The 21,998-nt window shown below is 37.2% G+C and overlaps 1 protein-coding gene across 1 annotated transcript in view; it reads right to left on the minus strand.

Annotated features, from left to right (window-relative positions):
- Positions 1 to 16,046, minus strand: part of LOC117432002 (otogelin-like) — a 54,869-nt gene extending 38,823 nt beyond the window's left edge. Inside the window, exons 1-17 of the mRNA XM_059001784.1 lie at positions 15,983 to 16,046; positions 15,648 to 15,805; positions 13,375 to 13,496; positions 12,757 to 12,965; positions 12,306 to 12,436; positions 11,650 to 11,756; positions 10,901 to 11,010; positions 10,677 to 10,802; positions 10,034 to 10,142; positions 9,613 to 9,659; positions 9,151 to 9,296; positions 7,129 to 7,261; positions 6,818 to 6,995; positions 6,204 to 6,328; positions 5,409 to 5,621; positions 4,949 to 5,114; positions 164 to 238 (exon numbers count right to left, since the gene is read on the minus strand). Coding sequence (XP_058857767.1) covers positions 164 to 238; positions 4,949 to 5,114; positions 5,409 to 5,621; positions 6,204 to 6,328; positions 6,818 to 6,995; positions 7,129 to 7,261; positions 9,151 to 9,296; positions 9,613 to 9,659; positions 10,034 to 10,142; positions 10,677 to 10,802; positions 10,901 to 11,010; positions 11,650 to 11,756; positions 12,306 to 12,436; positions 12,757 to 12,965; positions 13,375 to 13,496; positions 15,648 to 15,805; positions 15,983 to 16,046 — 2,219 coding nt within the window. The remainder of the gene's footprint in view (positions 1 to 163; positions 239 to 4,948; positions 5,115 to 5,408; positions 5,622 to 6,203; positions 6,329 to 6,817; positions 6,996 to 7,128; positions 7,262 to 9,150; positions 9,297 to 9,612; positions 9,660 to 10,033; positions 10,143 to 10,676; positions 10,803 to 10,900; positions 11,011 to 11,649; positions 11,757 to 12,305; positions 12,437 to 12,756; positions 12,966 to 13,374; positions 13,497 to 15,647; positions 15,806 to 15,982) is intronic.
- Between the last annotated feature and the right edge of the window lie 5,952 nt (positions 16,047 to 21,998).

A 21,998-nucleotide genomic window follows, 5' to 3' on the forward strand; every position in this document is an offset into this window, starting at 1 on the left:
GTGCAAACATCAGACCCTCCATTCTGGACTGTCCAGGCTGAATGGAATCAAAGAATTACCACGTGCCAGGTCAATGGCTGAGTTGAATTAGAATATGTACTTGACAATTTTTTTTTTTTTTTTCACAAGGTGCGTTGTTTATAAAAAATATAGTAGGTCTTACTGGGCTCCAGAAGACATCATGATTATATCCCCTGGTCCGTATTCTGCTCCCAGGAAATTGCAAGAGCACTCATTTCTGTAAAGATATTTACAATTAATACAACATTAGAAATGGTGTACAGTTTTTATTTTTATTTATTTTTATGCCTTCCATTAAAACAGCTAGAGCGAAAGGATTCTTGGATTTCATAAACAATTCACAGTAGAAGCTAGTGGCTTTGTGATTTGTCATGATCGTTTCAATTCCCAGCACTGGTATACTGCAGAAAAAAATTTAATTTTATGCAATCTTAGACTGACTTTTTACTGGAAGATTTATAATACTAATACACCTACAGTACTGTAACTAGAAATCACATGCTGATTCTAAACCCATTTCCCTGAAAGGAAAAAGGCTTTGTAATGTGTAAGTTGTTGCAACACATCAGGCTCTGTATTACAAATTCTTTAGTGCTGGTTATCAGATATCTGTGTCATTCACAGGTTCCTGGGGAATGAATGGGTGGTTTCACTACAAATTCCTTAATGTAACTGTAGAACAGAGATACAAAGCTACAGTTACATGTACAATCTCTAAATGAAATATATTGCCGAGCTTTTGGGATCATACTGTAACTACTGTACCCAATTTAAAATGCTGCAAAGCATTTTAAAGGTTTCGTGTGTTGAGGTAATACTAAAAAAAAAAAGTTAAAAAACAAAAACTGTTAACCCTATTATATTCCTATCACTCTTTCTAAGCCTCATTTACCATATATATATATATATATATATATATATATATATATATATATATTGTGACAAAGCACAACTCACTCGGGTTCGTGCCCCTTTAAAAATACGACCCAGAACAATGAAATGGAGTTTTAAGCGCTAGTGCGCTATTTTTAATAAACACAAAAGTAAACAAAACACACAAAATACAAAAGCAAAATAAACACCTAGCTTCTCTTGGAGCACTAACTCAACTGGATTTTTCCCTTACTAATACGCAGGACGGCTAAACCGTTTACCTGCCCCACACACAAAAACCACGCTGGCTTAACACAGTACTTACTCACGACTGCTCGGAAGCAGAGCACCTCTCTTCTGCTTCCTTCTACTCAGCAGCCTAGAGCAGACTGACTGTTCTCCTTATAAACCCTGCACCTGGCTCCAATTTTCAATAGTAGCCAGGTGCAGGTAATGATCAATCAATAAAACAATTAAACAACACAAAAGTGTGCCTTCCGCACATGTTTTTCCTGCAGAGAGGTTTTAACCCCCTCCCTGCTGTCTCACACATCCCCCCCCATGTCTTTTCAAGACACCGGCCATACCACGGCCACCTCCCTCCACCCTTAAAAGACCACCCAGCCTCAAGTCCAGCAATGTCCATTGCCGCCCTCTTCCACGGGCGGGCTTGAGGATGGGTCGGTCCTTCCGGCGCTGCCAGGAAGGGTCCGCAAACCGGCGACACGGGACCCCACCGGGCTAACAGGGCCGACCGAAGCGTAGGCCGGGGCACTGGAGGATGCCGCAGTGGACACAGGTCTTCCCCTGGGAACTGGCGCAGTGATGTCCGATCACCCAGGGGGAGCGAAGCAGCTAACAGGGGGAGCCACAGCGACGTCTGGCAGCAGCCCAGCGACGTCTGGGTGCTCGGGGAGAGCGGAGCAGGTAACCAGGGGCAGAGCTGTGGCCAGTGCTGCAGACTCCTGGGCTCTAGGTCCAGCACAGGGAGGTCCAGGTAGACCGGCAGGGTGTCCAGGAGCATGGGGTGAGGGACTGGACGCAGCGGCGCCGAACTGGGCTGTAGGGGTGGTGGTCGGGGCTGTGGTGGAGGTATGCTTTTCACCTCCTCCCCTCTGGGCTCCTCCCCTCTGGGCTCCGGAAGCGGCGGCTCCTCCCTTCTGGGCTCCGGAAGCGGCGGCTCCTCCCCTCTGGGCTCCGGAAGCGGCGGCTCCTCCCCTCTGGGCTCCGGAAGCGGCGGCTCCTCCCCTCTGGGCTCCGGAAGCGGCGGCTCCTCCCCTCTGGGCTCTGGAAGCGGCGGCTCCTCCTCTCTGGGCTCTGGAGCTGGAGTCAGCAGGGTACCTCTTGCTTGCTCCCACTTTTGGAGTAGCAGGTCTAGCTCTGTCGGCTCCGGATCCGGTAGCCCCCACTCCTGTCTCCACTTCTTTGTCTGCTCTTTCTGAGCAGCGGTGTTACGATTGATCATTACGATCAATTCTTTAAAATCCATTTTCTGGGTCGTAGGGGTGCCCACACACTCTGCCCGTATTCTCCACCAAATGTGACAAAGCACAACTCACTCGGGTTCGTGCCCCTTTAAAAATACGACCCAGAACAATGAAATGGAGTTTTAAGCGCTAGTGCGCTATTTTTAATAAACACAAAAGTAAACAAAACACACAAAATACAAAAGCAAAATAAACACCTAGCTCCTCTTGGAGCACTAACTCAACTGGATTTTTCCCTTACTAATACGCAGGACGGCTAAACCGTTTACCTGCCCCACACACAAAAACCACGCTGGCTTAACACAGTACTTACTCACGACTGCTCGGAAGCAGAGCACCTCTCTTCTGCTTCCTTCTACTCAGCAGCCTAGAGCAGACTGACTGTTCTCCTTATAAACCCTGCACCTGGCTCCAATTTTCAATAGTAGCCAGGTGCAGGTAATGATCAATCAATAAAACAATTAAACAACACAAAAGTGTGCCTTCCGCACATGTTTTTCCTGCAGAGAGGTTTTAACCCCCTCCCTGCTGTCTCACAATATATATATATATATACACAGTACTGTGCAAAAGTTTTAGGCAGGTGTTTTAAAATTGCTGTAAAGTAAGAATGCTTTCAAAAATAGACATGTTAATAGATTATATTTATCAATTAAATGCAAACTGAGTGAACAGAAGAAAAATCTAAATCAAATCCATATTTGGTGTGACCACCCTTTGCCTTCAAAACAGCATCAATTCTTCTAGGTACACTTGCACAAAGTCAGGGATTTTGTAGGCATATAGTCAGGTGTATGATTAAACAATTATACCAAACAGGTGCTAATGATCATCAATTCAATATGTAGGTTGAAACACAATCATTAACTGAAACAGGAGGAATAAAACTGGGTGAGGAACAGCCAAACTCAGCTAACAAGGTGAGGTTGCTGAAGACAGTTTACTGTCAAAAGTCATACACCATGGCAAGACTGAGCACAGCAACAAGACACAAGGTAGTTATACTGCATCAGCAAGGTCTCTCCCAGGCAGAAATTTCAAGGCAGACATGTGTTTCCAGATGTGCCGTCCAAGCTCTTTTGAAGAAGCACAAAGAAACGGGCAACGTTGAGGACCGTAGACGCAGTGGTTGGCCAAGAAAACTTACTGCAGCAGATGAAAGACACATCATGCTTACTTCCCTTCGCAATCGGAAGATGTCCAGCAGTGCCATCAGCTCAGAATTGGCAGAAAACAGTGGGACCCTGGTACACCCATCTACTGTCCGGAGAAGTCTGGTCAGAAGTGGCCTTCATGGAAGACTTGCGGCCAAAAAGCCATACCTCCGACGTGGAAACAAGGCCAAGCGACTCAACTATGCACGAAAACACAGGAACTGGGGTGCAGAAAAATGGCAGCAGGTGCTCTGGACTGATGAGTCAAAATTTGAAATATTTGGCTGTAGAAGAAGGCAGTTTGTTCGCCGAAGGGCTGGAAAGCGGTACACGAATGAGTGTCTGCAGGCAACAGTGAAGCATGGTGGAGGTTCCTTGCATGTTTGGGGCTGCATTTCTGCAAATGGAGTTGGGGATTTGGTCAGAATTAATGGTCTCCTCAATGCTGAGAAGTACTGGCAGATACTTATCCATCACGCAATACCATCAGGGAGGCATCTGATTGGCCCCAAATTTATTCTGCAGCATGACAACGACCCCAAACATACAGCGAAAGTCATTAAGAACTATCTTCAGCGTAAAGAAGAACAAGGAGTCCTGGAAGTGATGGTATGGCCCCCACAGAGCCCTGATCTCAGCATCATCGAGTCTGTCTGGGATTACATGAAGAGAGAGAAGCAACTGAGGCTGCCTAAATCCAGAGAAGAACTGTGGTTAGTTTTCCAAGGTGTTTGGGCCAACCTACCTGCCGAGTTCCTTCAAAAACTGTGTGCAAGTGTACCTAGAAGAATTGATGCTGTTTTGAAGGCAAAGGGTGGTCACACCAAATATTGATTTGATGTAGATTTTCCTTCTGTTCACTCACTTTGCATTTTCTTAATTGATAAATATAAACTATTAACATGTCTATTTTTGAAAGCATTCTTACTTTACAGCATTTTTTCACACCTGCCTAAAACTTTTGCACAGTACTGTATATATATATATATATATATATATATATATACACACACACTTTCAAAGGAAATGTGTGAACACTGCAAACCACATTCTTAATGTAACTTTGCTTAGATCCATACCAAGAGTGCCAAGTACAATACTATTAAAAACACACGATTTAACATATGTTAACATAACATTATGGTAAAACTGCAAAAATACCATAGCAAACTTATGTAAGGGTATAGAGCTTTTAACCTCATCTACTCTCAACGACAAGGGACAGAATCAGTAACAACAGTGCAGTTGCACTTGCTGTAAAAACTAGTGCTGTTTGAAATCATTTGCACGCCGTGTCCTTTCCCCAAAAGGAACTCTGAAATGTCCATGCAAACAGTTTAAGTCAGGCTCAGGTTCAAAACTGGTCCTTTAAATGTATAAGTTTGCAATGTATAAGTAGAGTATGTTACATACTTTTGCACACACTTCTGGGATTTGCTGTTGTAGTAAGTCCCACCAGGGCACACACAACCTTCAACACACTCCTCACCGCAGTCCTCGGACAAGGACAGGGAGCGGCAGTTGCTATTGCAGGAGGAGATGCAGGTGCCATATTCCATTGTTTCCTGGCACTGAGCAGCTGCAAAACATGACATTAGTGCTGTAATTGCATATGTAACATTGATTATTAGAATCTTTTGACAGAACTACAAATTTAAAATGCTAAATGCATTTTTAAATATAGAATTCTTCATAAGCAAAGGCTTTACAAAAATGTTAATACTCATGGCACAGTACAGGACCAGATAATATTTTATTCCCATTTGTTCAGGATTGGCTGAAGCAAAGCGATGATTAAGGCTGAAGCCAACTGCGTCCCATCCCAACATGAAGGAAATACAGTAAAAGTTTTACATTTATTATAATCACTTACCACACTCTGATACGTGAGCTCTGAAGTCTATAACGACTCCATGTTTCCTGCACTGTCGAGCGTAATGAGCCAGAGCTGCACACAGGCAGGTCTCCCCACATTTACAGGTGTCTGATTTACACTGCTGGTAGAAGGGTGCGGGACTCAGGTACCCGTGGCACGGGGCAAACAGCTCTTTATTAAGGATCTCACACATTTCAGAAGCATAGGATGCTGTTGAAATAATGCAAAAGCGGGGGAAGGTTCAACTTGTAACAAATATGACAACTCGCAATACAACAGGGTTGTACTGCCTGTCCGGTTATGTGCTTCTCAGACATTAGTAAAGATTTATAAGTGAGCTCTCCATGGCTGCCAAATAGTTTGGTATGTACTTATAACTATAGTTTTATAGCTATAAAAGACACTTTGAGAGCTGTATCAAACAAGACTATGCTATTGCATTCCATATATTTTTACATTTAATATAATAAAGATGCTTGTAAACCATCTTAAATTATATATATATATATATATATATATATATATATATATATATATATATATATATATACCACATGGATAATGCGTATAGGATTATTAATTCATCTGTTAATTAAAAGCACCTATTATAACCCTAAGTTTTAAATGTCTGGTAGATTTCATCTGAACCGCCGAACAGCAGATGGCTTCTTGTTCTCTTTAAACTGTTTTCTCTACATGAGGGATGCTAATTGTGGTGTTCTATTTACTTGGATAGTTTTTGGTAACTCTATCAGTGGACTGGTTCTACAGGATATGCTTTCCAACACTCACCTGCCTGCTGGTGTATGTCACATGGGTCAAGCTGTGGAATGCTGTGGCCTGGAACACAGGCGGAGGACAGCTTCCAAGAATTACCAAACAGCTGAGGTGTGCTTTCAATCATTCCTGCTGGGGACCTGCAGAAAAGAAGAGGCTGTGGTCACTTAGTCTCCTGTAAAACATGTATTGGTAATTGCTTGAGGTTGAATTTGTCATATTCAGTGTACTACGAATGTACTAAATTCATGCATTAAATGTCATAGCCGTATTGGCAATCTCCATAGCAGAAACACTTTTTTTTTTTTTCGGTGAGGGAGGGACTGAAGAATAAAATCCCACCCAGTCATTCTGCTTTGGTAGTAAAATGGATACCTTTTGGTTTGACATTGAACTTGCCTGTTTTTGAAAAGAGGACAATTGTATTTTCAAGGATACCAAGGTAGATTTGAATAGGGATAAATGCCCACCTCCAGTCACTTGTTAACCCTAAAATCTTTTTGGGAATCACTGCACTTGTTACACGGCTTGCTCAATGAAGTATGTATTGCATTACTTCATCCAGCTTTCAGCACGTTGTAATGAAAAGTGCATACAAGTTCAGGACCATGTTCAAGAGCAATGCTTACAGAAAATCATCTTGAATGTTTCCATTGAAGGTTCCGCAGAGTCCTACAGTGTCTTCCTTCCAACTTTCATCTACCTGCAGGTAGAGCCTTAACTCTTTCCAGTTGTACTGCAAACGCAATCCATCTTCAGTTTTAACTTGCAAAAACATAGATGAGAGCTCATGGATCTGAAATACACCTTAAGAAGGAAGAAAGCGAGAGGGATCCCGTTTAGATTATATTTATTATATTAAATGTTCTGTATATTGAAAATGTTAAGCATGCTTTCTAATACTTTTCTTTAATGCGTTTTGTATGGGAGTTACACATACCGTCTGAATAAGGTGGGGTGATTCGGTACAGGTTGGACACATACACCTCTCCTATATTATTCACTGTAATCTGTTTCATTGGATCTTCATCAACAATGATGTTTACTGACTGGATACAGGCTCCATCCAGGTTCTGCAGACATAAAAGAGTTTTAAAAAATTATAAATTACCAACAGAGTTCTGAATTTAATACTGATTGATATTTATACACCACTGACGCAACAATTGCAAAATGTTTAAGAATTACTGTTAAAGGTTTGAAATGTATTGTCCTGGACTGCTTTAATACTTGAAATACTGAGCCCCTGATAAGCAAGAGCCTGTGAGATGGGGACACCATGAAGAAATAATAACATGGATGTGTGTCATTTCAGCCACGTGGTTATGCACATGGTCCAGTTTCAAACATGTGCATGGTAAATTTCCATCTTCAATTCCCACCAAATTGAAATGTATTGCTATTTTACTATGGGCCGTTCGCAAACAAACCATTGGCATATTTACAGTAAATGTGTCCTTTGCCTGTACACTACTAAACACCACTTCATACAACATTGTATTCTGCTACTGTTATGAATCAGCCAGTCATACACAACATACAGTATAAGAAAAAGGGCCATGCAAAGATAAATGGAACATGCAATGGATTCTCCATACAAGGAACACCATAAGACATGCAACTAGAGCATTGGCATTTTAAATGACATTCAATTACAACAAGTATATTCAGTAAAAACACATACGTCTGTAACCTGTCTACCTTTAAGGTTGCCTGCTTATCAATGAAACGGTCTCCTGTCTAAATAATGTCTCGTACGCCTGTTTAACAACCTACTGAACTTCCCTGTACAGCTACAACAATCAATTACACTGTGTTGTAGGAATCAACAAGCATACAAAACTTGTCTTTCCCCAAGACAAGCCTCAAGCGAGAGAAATGTAACCTGACAGTAAATCCCTGTTCTGATGAATTGTTTCTTTCATAATATTGCCATAGCCGACAATCAGCAGGTGTTCTCACATGAGCTGCTGGTTCTTTCACCAGGCGCTTTACAGAATTCTTTTTTTATCCACGACTACTCTCTTCATCTACAACTACAAAGACGCTAAGACTGTCACTCAAGACACAGATAAGGTAATCCGAGTCAATTGCTTGTCTGACTCCTTGTCCAGAATGTGTCTGACATTTTATACCGAATCCACTTGCTGCATGATGAGTTTTACTATCATCAGCTCAGTGGCACTAGAAGATTGCAAGTTTTGTTGCAGACAGGCCTTTGTAGCTTTTCACATTTTAGGGGGTTTGATCACTACATAAATACAGTTCAGAGGGCCTTTTATCTTCAACTGACACTCATGTTAAAGGTCTGAATAGCTGAATGCTACCTATTGGGTGTATCTTGTCAAATTCTGAAAACGTTTCCTTATAACTTTGGCTAAAGACATGTATTTTTTGTTCACCGATTTTCCTTTATCTTATTGTTGTCGAATGCATTATGGCTTAACATAAAACAGTAGCAATGTTTTTTCTGTTCATTCCTTTAAACAACAGAAACAAAAAATAGTAACAACAAAAAACAAACATTTGTAAATCCCTGTGACAGGGAAACCCTGTCGCTGGTTCTTGGGCGCATGTGTGCCTTTATGCAAGCAGCTGGGACACACAACAGGAGACGCGTTGCTAAGCAACTAATTGAGCAGGTAGGCTCCCCTGGCGCTGAGCTGATCGGGAGGTCAGGATTGGCTGGGGGGCTTGCCCGGGGAGGCTGGGCAGAGCTCAAATAAGATCGAGGCTACTGCATGGCCATAGCCATACAGACAGGCACTGAACGAAAGCTTGCTTTGTTGACATCAAGGAAGACACTAGGTACCCTAGTGTCAGCACCGTGTTTATTAAATCTGAGCGTCTGTGGGGCGTGTCAACACCCACTGCTCTGTGTCTGCCTCAGTATTTTTGAGTGACGACCCACACACATAACAAATCCCCCTGTTACAATCCCTGAAAAGGAAAACGTGCTCACCGCTCCGCATGGTGCATTTTGTAACGAGATGGTAAACTTCCCAGTGCTGCGGCTTTTTGCCAGGATGTACTGGCAGGTAGCTTGGAATGTGTACACACGTCCATCGAATGTGTCAAAGTGAATGTCTCCCGTAACAGAGCATTCTCCTAGGTGAGATATAGTGGAAAGGTATATTCAGCTTAAATGGATACTTTGATATAAAGCTATATTTTCAGAATATTTAATTTGTTTCCTGTTCAAAATTCCGTTTGCGTTGTTTCTACCAAGATCATTTATATGACTTCTAGGGGTCAATTTCTACCTCACAGAATGTGATTTTCCATTTACTAACTCACAGTTGCCACATTTAAAAAGTGGGCAGAAACAGTTTCACACCTGTAATGGTAATTTCTAAAGATGCTTGTTTTGTTAAAAAAAAAAAAAAAATACATATACATATATATAAATATTAGTGCATGTTACCTGGACAGCTATATTCCGTGCAGTTCCAGGATCCACCCATACATGTACTGAAACAGAATGTTAAACATATCCTATTTGTTCAATTATGATTGTGCTTGAATTGAGGAGTTCACAAATTGTGGTACAGTACATATAACAATTTATTATCTTTGAATATGCAGTACTGTACTGTATATAACATATCAAATTAGCTTGGATTTAAGAAAAAATAATGTTACTCATCTTGCATTTACAAACATGTAAAGCTAGTAAGTTATTACTTAAAAAACAAACCTCTATAACGAATAAGCACTCAAATGTACAACAGTCTTTCTAAATATACGCATAAATACTATAAAGCTTAAACCTTATAAACCAGATGAATGAAATGTCACTTTTTATAATTCTAAAGCATGTACAATTGAGACTGAAAAGGACTGACCAGCTGTTGCATTTGTCCTGAACCTCCTGCCCAGGAGAGTAGAGCATTCCGTGGTATTCACAAGGGCACTCTGAGGCCTTTACACAGCTTCCATTGTCATAAATCAAATCTACAACAATGAAATCACATAGGAACATAAGAGAATGTACAGACAAGAGGACACCATTTAGCCCATCTATGCTCATCTGGTTCCTAGTAGCTGGTTCATCACACAGTGAAAAACAAAACAGATATCACTTCTACCTATAGTAATTGACCGTACACTGTATTCTTCCACTGAATGACTGATATAGTACAAGACATTAATGACAAATGTTATATAAGATCTTAGATGGATTGAGACAATCAATCAGATTTAAATTCAAGAACACTGCCATTCTTATGGCACTCAAATGCCTGTTAATTATAAACCATATTCAAATTCTTTATAAATGTACTAGTGAAACCCATTGTAATCTAAAGTCTCAGTTGTATTGCTTTCGAAGGTCACTGGATTTTTCAAATATGCATTTACAGGGTTACGCCATTTGAAACATGATACATCGGATGCACTAATATTGAGGCTTTCCATAACTATGGGTTATAACTATAGCCCACTGTAGTCATCCTAACATTTCAAATGTAATTTAAAAGGTACACATACCTTCCGGACAGTAGCATCCATCCAGACACTGAAGTTTACTATCAATGCACATTTTATCAATTTTACAAGAGACAGGACAGCAGGTGATGCACTCCCTGTATATAAACTTGTCATCACATTCCACTGCTGCAGCAAAGACAAAAGCATTGCGAGACGGTCAGTGTTGGCCACCATTATAATTGAGCGAAGCAATATCAAATTGGAGAAGTTGACTGGGTACATACCACACATCGGAATCGCTGCCCTCCAGTCATACAGAGGATGTTCAGCATGGGCACACGCTCTTGCATACTCTGTTAACGCTTGGCACAGCACCTGATTATCAGGCCCAGCTCTTACATGAAAAACAAAATGTTATAAATTGCAGGATCACATTCAGATTTTATTCAATCATGTTAGCATTGAAGTGTTATAATTATGAATGTACTTACATGGCATGCAAATATAAAAACTATCCTAGTGCATTTTTTGTCACCATATATTTTGCTCAAGTGAAGTCAAAATAAGCACTTTCCAGGGACATAAAGAGTATTCCATTACTTTTTGGAGGGTAGTATACAATACTATACTGTACTACTTTTAAGAAATAAGACAAGTTGTAAGGAATGCAGTGTTGTGATATTACCACTGATAGGTATGCAAGAGGCAAAGCAAGGCATCTAACTACTTCAAAATAGTACACCGTAGCATTTTACACTACCCAAGTAAGAAACCACTCAGAACATTAATTTAACTAAATCTAAGGAGTTTGTTGCTAGACAATAAAGACTTCTTTCACAGCCTGATTAGCATTAATCTCAGGTAAATTTAGTGCTAAATCAGAGTCTGTGAAAGAAAGCAGTCATAAGATTATTGTATTCCAATAATCTAGTAGTATGAGGCCCTTTATTTCACAAACACTATTTTACAGAAAAGTATGTTAGCTGTATTAGGTTGGTTGGTAAATGTTACGGTAGTTTTTGAAGATACTTACATGCAGAGATCATTTGAACAACTGGCCATGAAAGGAAAGGGGCTCACTAAGTCGTGGCACTCTTTAAATGGAGTTTCAAGCAGCAGGATACACATCTCCTGCACTTTCTGAAATTAAACAGACATTATATTTAGCAAAAGACCAAGAAGACATGCTGTCAGGAAAAGGTTAGAATTGTTAAATGCCTTTGTCTGTCAATGGTTATGGGCAGCAGTGTGGAGTAGTGGTTAGGGCTCTGGACTCTTGACCGGAGGGTTGTGGGTTCAATCCCCAGTGGAAGACACTGCTGTTGTACCCTTGAGCAAGGTACTTTACCTAGATTGCTCCAGTAAAAACCCAACTGTATAAATGGGTAATTGTATGTAAAAATAATGTGATATGTGAAATAATGTATAATGTGATATCTTGTAACAATTGTAAGTCGCCCTGGATAAGGGCGTCTGCTAATAAATAAATAAATAATAATAATGGTTTAAATATTTTGACCAGGTTATCATTCTGCTAAGTCTTAGAACACAAATAGTTTTCTCTTTTATTTATGCAATTCTTCAAAAATATATTTAGGTTTTACAGGATTACTATTATATTGAACTGTTTATAATAAGCATTTGTTTACACATTTGCTTTCTAGTACAAACAGTAAGTTATACACATACCTGGCGGGTTTCATAGTTTTGAGTCAAGCACGGGGATGGGTAGTTTGCAGGCACACTGGGACAAGAATACTCATGTGGAACCATTTCCATCCAGCTGTTTCCAAAGATCGCTGTATCGTGAGTGAATAAATCTGAGGAAAAACAAAGTTCAACACTAAACACAGATGTAACATTTTCGAGAATATTTTCAATCATCAGTGTAAAATATCAATAAATAATTGCGGGAGCTGTTAGAAATGTCTTCCCCAATGATACCACTATTTCCTTTCAAATAATGCAAGACAGTAGGAAGATGCTTCCTTTGCCTGTGTTTTTTAAATCCTTAAACAGAGAGTGAATAAAAGGGATTTTATCACATAGCTTATATGACCACTTTAACCTGGAATAAAAACACAATTCTGAGATCCCTAATGGAGCTTCATATTTCAAAGCAAGGTTTAAAATCACCTACCGTAGCTGGTTTTTAGGTCATCGTGTACATCAGCGTTAAAGTTGCCACACAGTCCACAGGTTCTCCCCACGTACTCTGGGCTCATTTTGATATAGACTGAGGAAGTGCTTCCATCCCAGGCCAGAGTGAATGCATGTTGTAGGGTAACCAAAGTATATTGGGAAATTCTTTCCACTTCCACATCATGGACAATGTGTGGGAGCTGAATACTAAGGTGTACAAATAAGGATAACATTTGTATCAGTGATATGATATGAAATTTTCAAGTATATAATCTTCCAAGCTGCTACAGTAGGTACCTATTTTCAAGCAAGTGCAAAGGCAAATTTATAATTGTATTGCTCTGAGTAGTTTCTTACAAGTTTTATACCTTTTAAATGACTTAACTACTGTCTGCCTTGTTCTTGTTTCAGAATAGGCATCAAAGTGTCTTTAATGTATTTTGATAAAGACAAGGTTATGATACTTATTTAAAACAAAACAATATCCAGAGTTTTGATTTGTGATTTATTTATGTTACATTTAGAGATAATATCAGTGAAGAGAAATTAGAGAATTTGAATTTAGGACTGTTTTCTTATCTGTTACAAGAAAAAAGAACAATTTTCAAACAGTTACCTTTGTCCATTATAGGTAACATTATACCGATTTAACCTGAGTTCTGCTTCCACAGGAAAAAACAAGCTCACAGAGCGACTGCAGGAATATGCTGAGGAATGACATTCTGGATCGTTATGAACCTACAAGATACAATCAAATCAAAGAAGGTACTTGTTAATGCCATCAGTAGTTTATGTAAGCAATAACACACGACAGGGCAATAACTCATGAACCAAATGTACTGTAATTGAAAATTCAAGTGCCTATCTGTGACTCGTAGCAATTAACAATTTAACTGCAATAACTGAGATCTATTAAATATTTTGTACAGATTTACAGTAGAAAATGTTACAACACATGTTATGTTATGAATACTGCTCTCGGTATTCAAAGTGATTATGAAGGATTGTGCACATACAGTGCCCTATAACCTTTATGAAGGCATTACGGATTCTACATAGCGTGCAATTCAAAAAAGCGTTACGCATCTTCTTTACATTTGTTTCACATTTTAAACTGTCACGGTTCGTAAAAACACTCATTTGTTATTCTAGAAAAGGCTTTTAAAACATTTCTTGCTGTTTGGTTGCATATAAATAGGGGCTTTTAGATTTGCTCTGAACAATAGTCAGTTTTGTTTAAGATGTGATAGACTGCTGGGCAGGTAATTATGGAATTAAACTATAATTGACATAAATGACTGTAGTAGTGAGATCACTTTCACTAATCTGCAAAGCAAAGATTTTCCTGGGGGCTCAAGCAAGAGTATTCCCATTGGATAAGTTGCCAATGAAAAAGCCCAGTAAAAGGAGCCCCTATTTATAAAACATTTAAATGAGAACGAAAAAAAAGATCTGGAGGAATAAGCTATCACTATATCAAATACCATCAGGAGGAAGCCTAGAAAAACAGATTTCCCACACAATATGAATTCACCAGGGGGCTCAGCTGACCTGAGAAAATTCTGGATGACATTAATTTGCAAAATTATTTGATTAAAAATAAAAATGGCAAAAGGCTGTAGAATGGCCTTAAAATCAGTTTGGTGTTGTAGTGTTGTGCCACATTACCAATTCAAACTGTGAACTACTAAGAATAGTAATAAAGAACAAAGGAAATCATTGATCAGCAAGCACTGACCAACAGTGATCCTCAGACATGCAACAGTCCAGACAAGTAATTTTTTTTTTTTTTAAATCTCATTATTATTATTATTATCATTATTACTATTATTATTATTATTATTATTATTATTATTATTATTATTATAAAGGCTATATTTGGCATTTGTTTTAAGCTGCCTCGTATTGTCTTTGTTTATGATGTCCTGGTTTTACATTTAAAAGGTGGGTGTACAAAAAAAGTTCATAGATTTTTCTGTGGCTTGTGTACACCCATCACTGGAGATCCAGACCAATGACTTCAAGGGTCTGGATGGTCATAGCCCCCTCACCCAAGAGTGCCAGCACCTGCAAACCATTGGTCAGACTATAGCACATTGGCATCACCTTATAGAATAAATGAATTTTGCTTCATAAAGTGGAATGAAATCTGCTGAATAATGTTACGTTAAAATATTGAATTACATACTGTTTTTATAGTTTTCCACATATTTAACAAAAAACTGACAAATTGAAAAATGACACTTTGAAATGTATCATGAAATACTGTACTACTATTACTTCAAGTAGAGTCTTGTGAGAGCATGTTGTAGTTTCTTTGATTACATGATGTTGAATAAAATATCTAAATTATGTTCATATAGCTTTTATTTTTTTTTAAATGTTGTCGCAATCCTAAAATTCTAGGTGATGCAAAACTTTTGTCCATAGCTGTAGAAGGGAAGTTTGTATTACTGCCATGTAAAAATATACAACTGGTCTTAATTCAATGTATATACACAGTAATTACAATAATATATAGTTAATTAGGGTAATTAAAGACTATTTTTCAACCATTTATACCATGAAATACTGCTTCATACACTATTTTTTATATGCAAAAGTTATTATTCAAATTCTACATCAATGAGCTTTTCAAGTATGCAAAGTACTTTTTATTTCTGATGCATTTTAGTTTTTTTATTCTTCTGATGGCAGAAAAAAGATGGAAAAAAAGCAGCAACATCAAAAAACAAACAAAAGGCTGCTTTACATATAATGTAGAATCATACTCAATGATACACTTTCATAAATTAAATTGTCATGTACCTTGTTGTTCTTTTGGTACATAAGTAAAGACACAGACATTATTGGAATACAATAGAACACAAATAAAAAAATGTTAGTTACCTGTATCACAAAGCTAGGCTCTGTCTCCTCACCACACTCTCTAACAAGAGTGTACGTGCACTTTCCAGGGAAGTAATAATAAAGTCCATCAAATGTTTCGTAATTATATTGTCCCCACGTCCGACAGATCATGTCTCTTTCATAACCTACGTTGGGAACTAAAACAAAAGTGCGGCAATCATCACTTTCAAATAATTCTTTCTACCCTCGTCATTTTAAAAATCAGTCGAACAAACCACAAACATGCACATAAAATCAGCTTTTCTCATGCAGAAAACTAGGCCCTGTTGTCATTATTCATAGATACTGTATTAATGCTAAAACCTGTTTGGCACCGCTCTCCTGTGGCTTGATATTGGCTGCAGTTGCATGAGTCTGGGTGTACACATTCACCACCATTCAGACAAGGAAAGGAACAGGCTTCTGCAATACACACAATAAATAAAAATGATGATCACAATGTTTAGGATGCAGTCTAAGAATTCACAGGGGTTAATAAACATAACATGTATATATTGTACAGTTCAAACAAAAGCCTGGAGGATTAGATATACCTAATTGCTGCAACATGCCAATGCGAGATACAATATATATATATATATATATATATATATATATATATATATATATATATATATATATATATATATATATATATGTGTATGCTTATTCTCCAAAAAAAATATTGTTAAAAGTCAGAATTTGTATGCATTCTTCCATTTATAGTCTTTGTTTCTTCTTCAGCATTTCCTTGCACGTCAGTGATACCCATGTGTAAAGTTAAGCTTCAGTGGCTGCAGTTTCCATTAGTCTCTTATCTCAGTTTCGAAACATATGGCAGGTAGTGAAGAAACCCATCATTGCATTGCATTTCACTCCCTGAATGTAACCATGAACGCCCCCATAACAATACAAAGCCCCTCTGCCTGCTGTTTATCTGTCTGTGAGATCTGAAAGTTTCCACCCTATATTTCCCCACTGCATGGGTGAAAAAGCACTCTTTGACTTCTATTGTGATGCTGACCAAAGCCTTCATCTGATCCAAAAAAAACAACTTTAAATAGGGATGAATTAAAGTGAATTAAATACTGTTAGACCTATTCAGTTGTTTATGAAAAAAATGCTGAGGTTATAATCACTACAACAATTACACAACAACTACTTACAAGTACAGGTACATGTTTTACCAATTAATTGTGAGAAATATAAGTGGGGAAGGATTTTTCTTTCTAGAATACCATGCCAGTGACTTACTGTTTTCTGTCTGATAATAAGCTAATCACTGATACTATACATTGTGTTTAGAGACATAGAAAACAGCAAGGTCAGCAAGTGAATTGCAAAGTGTTTCTTTCACTGAGTAATGAATGTAAACTGTCTGCCGATATTGGCATCCAAATACACTGGCAGATCCAGATACTGTACCTGTATACCTCTAATTGCATTTGTATTGTTTTAGTAAGCTAATATGACAGTACAACAAAACAAAAGTAATTTAAAGAAGTTGTAAGAACTGGAGACACATCTACCAGAATGTCACTTACAGGTCTGTGTGTGTGTGTGTGGAAAACTACAAAGCAGTATGTAATTCAATATGTTAACGTAACATCACACACACACACACACACACACACACACACACACACACACACACACACACACACACACACTACAGAAGATGTGGAAAGATCACTATAAATGTAATTTAAACATAAAAAATATCCCTTTACTTACCATAAACTGCACGCAATAATGGATTAAGAGCTTCCACTGAATGTGATGTTGTGGCGGATATTGTGGCAGCAGTTAAACTTGATTTCTGTAGTAAACATTGTATACATAAATTTGATTGAGTTATGACACAATGTAGGTTCTCTTGCCATATCAGCCTTCGCTTGCTACATTAACCTCACAACTCCCAAATGAATCGGCTTCATACATGAAAATAATAAAGTCATTAAAATGGATGGACTAATAAACACAATTAATTGAAATGCATGAGAAAGAACTCTACATTTTATTCAACCATTTTCTAGATACCATCTTAATGGTAATTTGAGGAAAATATGGGGACATAACTTAAACACATTCTAACCTGTATATATTGATTGACTTTTTGTAGGACACATTGCTTGGTATAGCGTGGGTATTAAATCGTATTAGGGGTGTAGAGAACAAGAGATTAAACACGTCTAGCGCTACTGGGTTTAAAATAGTATGCAGGTAGTTATGAAAAGTCCTATAAGTCCAAGAAAGTGATCCAGCACAACATCTAAGCTGTTGAAACTGAATCTGCAACATTTAATTAATTATGTTAAAGCTTCTTGACTTTAATCAAACCGTTGAATTCCTCTGCTGGTTAGAAAATAAACCTGACTTCTCAAGTAACAGATTAATAAAGAAGCCTATTTAAACAAAAAACAGAAGAAAAAAATTGAAAATTGGCTTGCTAAAGCTTATTTTACAGTTCTTAGCAGGTTTGAAGCAGTTAAGGAGTCCCAGGCACTGTGTATATGTGGATTATAACTCCTCCACCCAGGTAAGATCATAGGGCATAGGGTCATAGGGTTACAGGGTTAAGTGTGATCCTGGGGTACATGTGCTCACTACTACAGTTCTCGGAAAATGTCATTTGGAGCTGAATGAAAGAATGAAAAAAACAAGTTTCTAAAATCCACACTGATTTCTTTGAATAATTTATTTTCTAAAGCTCTATATCATAAATTAACATATATACAAGTTGTGAATTAGTTAAGGTTCTTTTCTGTACAAGTGGCAAAATTAATTGTGAATTATCACACCGCAAGCTGTATATAAGAAGTTTATAATATATTTTAAAAACTATATAAATCGATAAAGCAACATTTATCATGAGAACAGCATGCTCATCTTTTGTTTACAAAAATGAGTTTGGCATTCTCTGGGGTGATTCATCTTTGCCAGCCCCAAAATAAAAATCACATCCCCCTCTTGGCCTGGGGTCAGTTTTAAAGGGTAGTGGGCCATGGTGACTGTGTAAGCACTAAACTCTCAGGTCATTTCAGATGCTTTTATCTAATCTTGCCCCAGGGAGCCACATCAACCTCACAACTCCCAAATGAAACAATTTGCTTGTCATGAAAAGAATGAATGCTGCATTTTCATAATACTGGAGAACAGCTCGGACATGCTGTACCCATATTTCTTTATATTAATAATGAAACAAATATGTACAGAAGGTGTCAAATTCCAGGTCAAAATCCTTTCCCAGGGTTCCACATCACTTTGTAAATAGACAAGCAACTGAACACATCAAAAAAAAAACCACAATAGTTATTTTTTGTATATGAATACAAAATACAAAAACAATACTCTCTTGTTTTTTGTTACCATCTTGTAAACGTAAAAACATATTTTTTATGCAAATCTTAAATAATTCCATGTGTCTTGCAAATTGAGAACACAAATGTACCAGTAGCAGGTATCTTAAAGTAAATAGGCATTAGGAAACTGTTCCATTCTGCAATACTTACATTTTATGTTTTATATAATATATTTTAAAAGATTATTTTGAAATGTAAATGTTATAATAAAAATGAGGCTGATTTTTTTTTTTTTTTTTTACAATATGTACCAACGGGATAGGATAGGGATGAAATTCCATAAAAATGTATTACACTTTGTCTTAAGTTATACAAATGTATACCTAGGAGAAACAATTGTACTAAATTGTTCTTGTAAGTACTGCGTTATAAATGGTGTAGACTATATGAATAATTATTTCCAGTAAATATGTAAGACATTGGTAATTCAACATTATTTTTAAAAAGATGCTGGCACCGTGTAAACATTAGTTAGATTGTAAATATATGTATCACTCGTAGAAAACATGCATGACTCCTATTACCTTTTGTATAGATAAAAAAAAATCCAATCTTGAATCTATTGTGTGTGTTTTTTTAATTGTAATATTCCATGGTGACGCAGCAAAGAGCTTGTGTTACTGCAACCCATTAAACACAAGTTAGCTTGTCATGTATTTAATTCATTTAACATTTACTCAAAAACAGTATGTTACAAATCAGTAATTCTGAGTTCCTACCTGCTCTCCTTGGGAACTAGTATCCCATTTCTGTATTATTATACTGCTGCTTCTGCTATGGAGAGAGAGAGAGAGAGAGAGAAAACAAGGCTGGGTTTGTTCTGTACAGGTGATCTGTACTTTCATTGGTCATGCATAGCACATACTACACCAGAAACAAAGAAATGCACCTGAGATATTACCAGAACTAATGCAACACAAATATATTTTTCTTCTTAATTTTTTCAACTGAAACACTTGCACTATTATATATTTCATTTTTAGTTTTTGTTTTTGTGGTAGTGTAAAGAGCTGCTATGGGCTAATCTTTAATATGAAATTGCGCAGTCTATTATAGCACATCACTGCTTTAAAAAAAAAAAAAACGATGTTTAAACACTTCTGTTTTATTAATTACTAAAATAAATGTTTAAAAATGTATTAACTGCTGCCCCGAATACATGTAACATTAGTAAGTACCTTAAACAAGTTTTGTTTAAGCCATAATAATAATAATAATAATAATAATAATAATAATAACAATAATAATAATAATAATAATAATAATAATAATAATAATAATAATAATAATAATAATAATGATAATATGCAATAGGTACATTTCTAAGGTTTAAGTTACATTAAAAGTCAGCTGTTATTTCAATCACGTATTCCTCCCATGTAGATTTTCTTTATTGATGGTGTAATTAATACATAAATAATAATAATAATGTTATATGACAAAAGCACGTTTAAAATGGATTAGTGTTACTTACTTATATTGCACATCCCCATTAGGTAAAAGCACACTCTCTACGCTCCATGAAGTAAGTGCTGTGAAAGTAAAATATATACCGGTATCAAAACAAGCAATGCATTAAATCCTTCTATTCATCAACAATTTAAACTTTACATAATGTTGACTAACTTTAATACAATAAAATAGCATTAATACCTGCTAATCACTTGTAATGTAATGCATTGGTTTATAGTAAACGTTGAAAATGATACTAACACATAACAAATGATTTAAAACTCACCTTGATATATTAAAATACAACAAAATAATAAAAAATACACATTTCGTTTAATGTTGGAATTTAATTTAGAATCCATCCGTGATTCATATAATCCAGTTGTTTGTGGAACCGATTTCTTCTAAGCCAGGAGAACTATTTAGCTGCCCGAAAGACACATTCTGCTGTAATTATTCAGATGGAAGTACCTTGTTTTCAGAAGGTCTCTCACTCTCTACTCTTTAACATCTCCAGCATCCTTGATACCTGCTTAAAGAATGACGACTGCGGCTCATTAGCATAAATTATGCGGACAGGTAGCTGCTGCCTATGCAAATTAGCTCTGGGGCTTTCCTTTGAACCTGTGGGACTCATTGTCGGCAACCAATGCCACCAATCACCGTAACAGCTTACTGGCCGGCAAAAGCAATACAGTTCTGTCTGCATTGCTTATCTGCTTCAGTAGATAAAACTGCTTTTCTAAAGAAAATGATATAAACAAATAGATGAGTAGCACCATGCTGTTTGTTTACCGTTATTTTTTCTTATGCCGAGACTTGTGTGTCAGGTTTTTGTTTACATAAAAAAGTATGCATGTTTTGCAGCAAAATGTGACACATATATAACAATGAAATTCATAGATATTATATCAAATTACCACTGCACTGTTAATCAGAAACTTCAAAACTAGCCTACATATACGGTAGTTGGTCTGTTAAAACTAAGATTATTACCTTATAAACAAATGCGTGGTTACACAAAAAGCAATATAAATAAAAAGGTAACACAAAAGTCTTTTTTTCAATATGCTTTATATTATTTCCGATAGCACCCTACCTAACATGGTAGTTCGCTGATGTTGCGCTCTACATGTTTCGTGCGCTTTTGTCCACGTGAGCAGTCCCTGCAGTGCACCGAAGTGCAATATTTTAAACTCTCCCAAGTTTAAAAACAAACAACAAGAACCGTATGAAAATATACACTATTCCGCATATTATTTGTTACAGTGCATTGTGTCAATGTATTTATAAATAACTTTAACATACTGTACCATAAACATTGTGTGCCAAAATGCACGTGGCGCAGGACTATGTTGAGTTGTGATTAAAGCATTTTTTTAGTCCCCCAACTGCATTTTGTTTGTGTTTGTTTCTTGGAGATAGTTACCGGTAATATCTGAGTCTAGTTTAAATATTACTAAAATATTAAAGTTAAAACAATAGGCTAGTTAAATAGGACGGCATGCTCATCATTTATTTTCTAAAAGTGAAATTG

This window comes from Acipenser ruthenus, chromosome 27, assembly GCF_902713425.1.
Source record: "Acipenser ruthenus chromosome 27, fAciRut3.2 maternal haplotype, whole genome shotgun sequence".
Classification (NCBI taxonomy): Eukaryota; Metazoa; Chordata; class Actinopteri; order Acipenseriformes; family Acipenseridae; genus Acipenser; species Acipenser ruthenus.